Source organism: Ascaphus truei, chromosome 2 (assembly GCF_040206685.1).
Source record: "Ascaphus truei isolate aAscTru1 chromosome 2, aAscTru1.hap1, whole genome shotgun sequence".
Lineage (NCBI taxonomy): Eukaryota > Metazoa > Chordata > Amphibia > Anura > Ascaphidae > Ascaphus > Ascaphus truei.
The window spans coordinates 188327358-188336063 of record NC_134484.1 but is presented as its reverse complement, the minus strand read 5'-3'; the positions used below and the strand labels follow the sequence as shown (position 1 = coordinate 188336063).

At 45.9% G+C, this 8706-nt stretch overlaps 1 protein-coding gene across 2 annotated transcripts in view; it reads left to right on the top strand.

Annotated features, from left to right (window-relative positions):
- The first annotated feature begins 3646 nt into the window (after positions 1-3646).
- The window catches only part of TMEM170B (transmembrane protein 170B), a 51198-nt gene continuing 46138 nt past the window's right edge, over positions 3647-8706 (top strand). The window contains exon 1 of one of the 2 annotated variants that reach the window (XM_075585706.1): positions 3647-4178. In XM_075585706.1, the coding sequence (XP_075441821.1) occupies positions 4082-4178 (97 nt within the window). In that variant the 5' untranslated portion in view covers positions 3647-4081. The remainder of the gene's footprint in view (positions 4179-8706) is intronic. The other variant, XM_075585707.1, reaches the window with a different exon arrangement.

The following is an 8706-nucleotide window of genomic DNA, read 5'->3' as shown; positions in this document are numbered from 1 at the left end:
GCTTCTCATAGTTTGCTCTTGGTGTCAGCGCTGCCAGCTCCAGTGGCTCTAGGGTAGCCAGGGACAGTCTCCCACTGGTGCACATTACAGACATACTCCTACCTGATAGAGTGAGAACTCAGGCAGGAGTATATATAGAAAAGGGATACTTTATTCCAGTCACTGGCAGATGGTACTGGCAAATTTCCCACTGGTGGAAGCCAGTGAGAAAAAGGGCCAATAACCTTCCCTTCCTCTTGTCACTCCTTCCTCTGTAATTTCATTGAGAAGTGAGGGGGAAAGAGAGCAAGTTGTGGATGAAGGTTCTCCCAAATCACATGTTGCCAGCAGCTGCTGCTTGCATTGTGCCTGTAGGAGGGCAAGAGAAGATATATTCCCTATAAGTGAAGCCAGCATAGTAACCCCTAGGGCACACACGAGACACACAAGAAAAGTTACTGGGCCATGTGCCCTTTCTGGCCCCAGTTTTGTGCCACTAGTATAAAATGACAGACACCTACTATAAACATTGGAAGCAAACTTTATGTAGCACTGTAACCCTCCCCCACCCCCCTCTGGGAGATCTTACTGCTCCTACCGTTGTTGTGGTGCTTGCATACCTGCGAGGGTCCAGGAGATGCTGTGTGGTCCGCGATGGCATGGGGAACAGGACATGCTTTCATTGGCTTCTCATAGTTTGCTCTTGGTGTCAGCGCTGCCAGCTCCAGTGGCTCTAGGGTAGCCAGGGACAGTCTCCCACTGGTGCACATTACAGACATACTCCTACCTGATAGAGTGAGAACTCAGGCAGGAGTATATATAGAAAAGGGATACTTTATTCCAGTCACTGGCAGATGGTACTCATACACAGTGATGCAGATGCTGATCAGAGGTTTCCAGGCCTCTGGATGGTGCAGACCTCAGGTAGTATTGAGGCCTTTGTGGCAGTAGATGTTCCCCAGCCCCCTAGGGGCTGGATGGACACGGTCATCCCTGATGGGAGAGACTCACAGCCCTTCTTCTAGTCTCCAACGCCAGACTGGACTGCCCAACTAATTTTAGCACTTCCCTTTGATATCAAGAAGGGGAGGACATAGTGTCTGCACCACCATTGGCTATATACACTATGGCGGTGAAGGGGTTAACCAGGCCAATAATAAAGGGCTTATCCCCGGCTGGTTACCCCTAAACCTTGTTGGGGGTGAAGGGGTTAATGGTTGGTCACCACAATGCCATGTTTCCCCTATACATCAACTGTAATGTTCTGTTTTGCAGCTCAGAAACTAGCTGCAGTCCTATGAATGTATGTTGAATGTGCAAACTGTATTTGCGACACAAAGGGGAGCTCCTAGCGCTGTGCCAAGCGTTAACTGGATAAGTGTGTCTGTGGTGAGTGGCTACCTTGAAGCTCTGTATCACTTCCTAAACTGCAAAACCCTCCGGGGAAGTCTTAATCACAAACTCAAGTGGATAAGTGGGTTGCGGTCTAGTTGAAGTGGCGGAATGCAACAATGTATCCTGCGGTCTCGTTAACCAATTAAGGTCAAGTGGTGGAGTGCTTCTGCGGTTACCGATCCCGGCAAGCAGTGATACATTGTATGCCATGACTCAAACCGCAAACCACATCACAAAACCTGTTCAATTAAGTAGCTAACTTTTGTTAGGAAAGAGCTAGCACTCAAATTTTTGGAATACAGATAGTTGAGAATGTAACATTCACATACCTGTTTTTATATCACCCACACGTATAGAAACCATATATAAAAATAAAATGTGTTTCAACTATGTTTTAAAATGTAGAGACAGGAACCCTTGCCTGTCAGCCCGGCAATGAATCTATTAGCATGTCAATATGTTATGGGTGGATGAGCTGAGGAATTTTTCATCTCCGTATTTCAAAGGGCACCCTGTGGTGTTGGTGCCCCAGTGTCTAGAGAAGTCCGAAGTTGAAAAGCCTCAGAGACCATAGGTGTTAGGGCGGCCGGATTATTGCAAAGTACCAAATATCGGTGCAAAGTATGGGCTAGCAACACTTGGTAGCCAAACCCCAGACTTACTGTCGCCAGGTAAGGGGTTGGGCCCAGTATGCTAAGCAGCTTAGGTGCCAAATTAGCGTATGCTCTTAGCAAACCGGGAAGGAACTTTTGCCTTTTTGAAGCTACTGGCAAATCTGGGAAAGGTGGGAAAAGTTGTTCCCACGGTAGGATTGGCTGGGTATGTTAGAGATAGGACCTTTAACCCTATAAAAATGCCTGCAGTCCAGGCCTAGTTAGATTTATCTGAGATTCACCAAGATCCGTTCAAGTTACAGCGTCAGCGGTTCCGGAGTGTGAGGGGTTAACTACATCGTAACCAAGGATCGCGCCCCAGAATTCGTTTGAGCTAAGGATTCCCGAACGAATCCTGTAAGGACTTAATGAAAAGATTTCCTCCGGTGGAGATACAGGGGTGGAAACTTGCGCCCTTAGCCAAGGATTGTCGCATGGCTCAGATCGCGCACCCACTTGCAGGGGTGCCCAGAGACTTTGTTTTCAAGTCATTCATTCTGTGGACATTTTATTTCATTTCCCCATCCCAGTAAGTGTTTATTACATGTAATTGTGAATAATTGTATGTTTGTCTTAAAAGGAAATAAATTACAATGGACCTAATGGACTACACCTGTGTGAATTTTGAGTGACTTTTTTATGATTTATGAACACCATTTTTTACAATGAGTAATAACACTATTAGCTATTAATAGCACTAGTTTAAATATCACTATTATTATAATTAAGTATTCACTTAATCCCTATTGATTTAAGCACGTTAATATTCACATAATGAATTAATAAGTGCTACTGTATTAAGGTTGCGATATCAATTGTTAATATATTATGAATGATATAGTATCAATATATTTACCCATGACACTTAAATTCAATTTATAATATCCACACAAAAAATTGATTTGAACCGAATCATCATTTCTGTACAAACATTAGATATTTGATCATTACTGTCTAGTTTGATTATAAAACACAGAATTGCCACTCTGGTAACATAACAGTATAATAAAAAAATCACCATACATCGTTAAAATGTAGGTGAATTGTAAGTATTCCAAGAGCATCCCATTTTTTTAAAGGGAAATTGTTATTAAGTACTGGGGTAAGTCACAAGTAATGGTCCCGTCTTTTTTGTCTCTTGCTGTAATGTAAAATAAATGCACAATGCAGCGCCCTATTGTAGTAGTGTAGGACCCTATGGTTTTAGGATGCATAATAATGCCATTGTTCTATTAGCTCAGTGCTTAAACAAAAAAGGGAGTGTGGTGAAAGGATCTACAAGGAGGTGTCCACCAAGTATATAATGAAGGAACATTTCTTTAAAAAAAAAAAAAGAGAAAGCAAATTAGAGCAGAGATGGAGAAATAAAATAAAAGCTCGGAGAAGGAGGTTGGGAGGATAAAAGTACAGCAGACCAAAAAAAAAAAAAAAAAAAAACGATCCTAGAGATAGAGACAGAAGAGTAATACAGCGAGTGTGAAATATAGACAGAAGAGAAATATAGGGATGTGGATAATCTAGACAAAACGAGCTTCTCTCCTCCATCCCCAGCCAGTGCTTGTTTCTGTGTGCTGCTTTCTACGGAGCCAGTGCCAGTCTCCTCCTCCTGGATGATGATGGTGACTCGGGTGATGTTGATGAGCAGAGGAAGGAGGTGACTTCGTTCTGATGATGATGGTGTTGGAAGCAGGTTGGCTGCTCAGCTCTGAGCATTGCACACATAGCAGCAGCAGCAGCAGCAGCAGCAGGTCTGTGGCTGGTCTTTGCTTGCAGCGGTAGCAGTGTCTGCAGAACAGGCGAGGCTGAGGGCGACTTGGAGCAGCAGCTCCCTTCCTCAATGTCTCCCCTGCAAGGCTGCTGCTCCTCCCTGGTCCAGCTGCGCCCTCCTCTCATCCCCTGGCCGTCCCTGCTCGGCCTCCTACTGCTCGAGCTCATTGTGCTGCTGCTGCTGCTGCTGCTGGAGGAGGAGGAGCTGCCCCGGAGCCCCGAGACCTGCACCTCTGCCTCCTCCGGCACTATCAAAGCTGAGGGCAAGGGCCGGCTGGGGCAAGAGAATGAAGGCGGAGGGGGGAGACCACTCCATGATCAACCTGTCCGTGCAGCAAGTGCTGAGTCTGTGGGCTCACGGGACGGTGCTGAGGAGCCTCACCGGTGAGTGTGGATGGGAGGGGGCGCTCAGGTACAAGCAAAAAAAAAAAAAACCCTTTCACAGTGACTGCAACCCCGCAGCATCTTTAACATGTATAGAGGGATAAGGGGCTCTGGTATGGTGAAGTGGTGTTAACCTGTGCTAACGGGCAAAGCTGTTAAAGGAAAGTGCTAGGAATTGTTGGAGATCCTGAGCAGAGGTATTGAGGGTGTGGGAATTAAGGGGCACTCACTTCACCCATTATTTTCACCACCTGCATTTATTTTCCCATCCCTACACAAACTGTATTAGCATATAAAAAAAAAGTTAGAACCCTAACAGGTTTGTCAATTCCATACCTCATTGGTTATGAATTATGAAGAAGAGTGTAAAGAAGGCATACATTGATCTGTTCATTTAACCCAAACGGGGGCCACTATTTCAGCATGTTGTATTGAATAGCCTTAAAGCATATTTTTGTTCTTGTTTGTTCTTGAACACCTATATAGAAACCTTGCTATCTTGGTCAGTTAACTCATAACTATGAGACACTATAACTAATAATTATGGGTCTAAGAACAAAGGTGAGTAAGATCTGTGGTTGCAGAGATAGTTGTATTGCAATACAATACTTGTGTCTTCTGTGATTCAGAATGAGTAGGGAACAACTTTAGCTTTATGGTAGCCCAGGTAATTGTTCTTACCCACTAGCATCACTTTTGCCATTTGGCTAATGGCAGGGCCGGCAACATATTTCCCGGGTCCCAGGACTAGAGTTACATCCGATTGCTTAACTCCTTAAGCAAGTATTTAGTTAGTAGTATACATACAAGAATCTCCTTTTAAAAATTGATTTGAGGTTCTATTTGGGGCATAACTTGTGCATGATCTTTGGTACATGTGATGGGGCTTCAAAAGAGAATTGTGGGTTGTCTTGAATACAAAAAGCTGAGAGTTCTCCAAAGCTTTTCACCGTCAAGTTTCATTATCTCCAGTGGGAGAGATTTATAACGTCAATTCTTTTTGCTTGTCTCAATGCCTAAAACGCTATAGGTAAAATAAATAAATGTACCATTAGCCCGTACAAATCTGAAATGATATTATTTTAGTATGGTGTACACTCATCAAATCATTTGCTGCCTATATAACGCTTTAAGATATAAGGATGGTCGAGAAGACATACAGCAGGCACAAATGTGTTTGGCATGTGCATCCCAGTGAGCTAAAATGACATATAGTGAAATTTTACTGTTTCCAGGGCTACTGTACTATGACGCATGCCCTCCTTTTAAAACTCAATGCAATGTGGGCCTTGTATCAAACTCCTGAGCATCACTTCTTGATAGAAGACTTTGATCATCCTTTCTGGCATTAATCCTGTCAAATATAAATGAATCACATTTCTTATATCCGGACACTGGTATGCTAGTTAGTTAAAAGTTGTAAAAATGGCACTCTTAAAAGCAGAAGCTAAAATATCCTGTTATAATAATAGTGGTACAGAAAGGACCTAATTCTTCATTCTGCACCGTATAACGACTCCCCAAATTGGTTACCATTTTAGATCTGCCTATTTGGCAGGGATAACTTGGTTCATATTCTCTGATACATTAATTTTAAGTGAATGATGTTTTAAAACTGGTTTTAGGTGCCCTATTTAATAGGCTGCTTCCTAGGGGTGGAGAAGAGTTCAGTGTTATTAAAATGAATGGAACTAAAATCTACTCCCATACTACAGAGAAGACACAATGAGGGAAGTTGCAGAATTTTCTGCAGGTCTGGTGCAAAAAAAAATAAAAAAAATTATATATATGTAGCCCTGCTTCCTATCACTAGCAAGCGGCTACTATGTGCTGTTTTACCTGCTGGCTCACAGAGCCTAAGTCTCTGCCACGGAGAGCCTGGGGTGCGCGCAATATTTATAACGGGTGCAGCGCCTCCACCTGCGACAGATCCCGCCAAAGGGGGAGTGAGTCTTCACAGGACGTATATGCAAGAATTACACTTACACAGCCAAGTTCTAAAACCAATCTCTTTTACTGGCAGGTCAAACTCACGGTACATTACATGCCATAACATTCCGGTATACGGGTACACATTATATAACACGCCACGGCGGACGTCACCATCTCCTAGCGCCACGGCGGATGCAACACAACTTGCGCCTCGGCGGACGCCAACAATTATCCCCACACCCGCCACCGGGTGATCCCACCCGTGTCCAATCCTACTGCTTAGTCCTCCCGCTCACAGCAGGCCCTATGTGTGTGTATGGGTGAATGCGCAGCCACTATGTCGCGGGTGAATGAAAGATACAGTTGGTGCACTTGATGAAATACCTGCCGAGCACTCCGGTGCTCGGAACGGCCACAATCTTCAAAAAGGGGTCTCTGTGCATCGACACCGCTCGATCTCTCTTTCTCCCTAGGGTCAGGGGCGCTCCCACCCAGACCCTGGCAACTCCAAAGGGGTCTGAGCCCAGACCTCCCTCTCGACAGAATAGTCCAGTTCAAAACCAACAGTACTAAGGGGACAGGAACCTTACTAAGGCAATCCCCAGCTCAGCTTGTCTCTAAGGTGACTCAGGGCTAGCTGGGCCTGGGGCACCTGGCCTGCGCCGGGGTGGTCAACCTCCCCTCACAGTCTCTCCGTCTCCTCTCCTCTCCAATCAGCTCTGACTCCACGTGAGTGCAAACACTGCCTTAATCTCTGGCAACTCCTCCGCCCATAGGCTAGACTCTCTCACCTGACCCTCCCCGCAGGGCTGCTGGGTCAAGGGACTGCTCTTTCTCCCGCCAAATGCACTCTCCTCCTTCGCTGGCTTTTGCAACTACTCTTTGCAAGTGCAACCTCCCATCTTTGGGGTGAATCAGGGGTTACAGCTACATCCTCCCCCCTGTGGATTCCAACGACCCCGCTTGGACAATGAGAACAACACAACCATTTATATAATGAAAAACACTAATACATTGGTTTCTCTATCAACTTGTACATTTCAATGAACATGATAATCACTGATTGGACCCGGCTGCGAGCCCACTGCTGAGACTCATAATGGGGTGCCCCGAACTGATCATAAGCCAACCTCGTGGGAGGTTGGCCAGCTCTTTGGCTTCTGCGAATTGGCTCTTCCGCTACCTCTTTGGGAGAGTAGCAATTCTCATCCGGTATTTCCAACTCGGCCCTTGAGGGGCTAGGTATGTCTGTAAAGTCTCTTTGTGGCACAAAGCACGGGCTCTGGGGATCTAGTGGCGGACTCACTGGAGTCAGTGTCTCTGTCATGGGGCCAAGGGGCTCTTTGCCCGTAGCTCCTCCGGGAGATGCCCCAGCGGCCGGAAGGCCCCTTTGAGACTTTCCTTCCTGTGAATCTTCCAGACTTTCCTGTCCTGATGACAGTTCCCCACTCAGGGGAGATGTAGGCCACTCTATGTCTCCTTCTTCTATTTGGGGAATAGGGAGCAGATGATTTCGATGCCACGTCTTTATCCGACCCTCCGAGTCTTTTATCCGGTAGACTGGAAGGCCAGGCATTTGAGAAACTACTTCGTACACCCCTTCCCGCCAACTTATGTTTTCCCGGTACTCCCAGGTTGCGGAGCAGTACGGCATCGCCCGTTTTAATGTCTCTATGTTTTACTTTGTGATCATAGCGCCTTTTGTTCTCGGCATTCAATTTTTCGGTGGATCTCTCGGCTTGCCCATAGGCCTTCTGTAGATTCTCTTGCAATCGTTGTACATAGCGGAAATGGGTGGAATTTTGCACCCCATCGGTGGAGACCCTTAACTGTATATCCACTGGCAGACGAGCTTCACGGCCAAACATAAGAAAGTAGGGCGAGAACCCGGTAGATTCGTGTCGGGTGCAATTATAAGCATGGACTAGAGTTTCCACATGGCGACTCCACTTAGTCTTCTCTACACCTGTTAGCGTGCCCAGCATGTCCAGCAGAGTGCGATTGAAATGTTCGGTTAAATCATCCCCTTCTGGGTGGTAAGGAGTAGTGTGGGACTTTTTAATGTGCAACAGGTTCAGCAATTCTTTTATTAGTTTACTTTCAAAGTCCCGTCCCTGGTCGGAATGCAGACGTTGAGGTAGCCCATAATGCATGAAATATTTCTCCCAGAGCACCTTAGCCACCGTAATAGCTTTTTGATCTTTGGTCGGAAAGGCCTGGGCGTAGCTGGTATAATGATCAGTGATGACCAGCACGTTCCCTATACCATGGGTGTCGGGTTCGATGCACAAGAAGTCCATGCAGACTAAATCCATAGGTCCCGTACTCTTTAGATGGCCCATGGGGGCAGCTCGGGTAGGTAGAGTCTTGCGTTGAATACACCGCAAACACCTGCAACATTGATGCTCCACGGATTCTCTCATTTTTGGCCAAAATAATCTATCTCTCACTAGTCCGAAAGTCTTGTCTACCCCCAGATGTCCGTGTTCATCATGGAGAGCTTTCAACACTAAGTATTGTAGTCGTTTTGGTAACACCAGTTGACGGCGACCCGGATGGTCATGATACTTCACCACTCGGTATAACAGCCGATCTT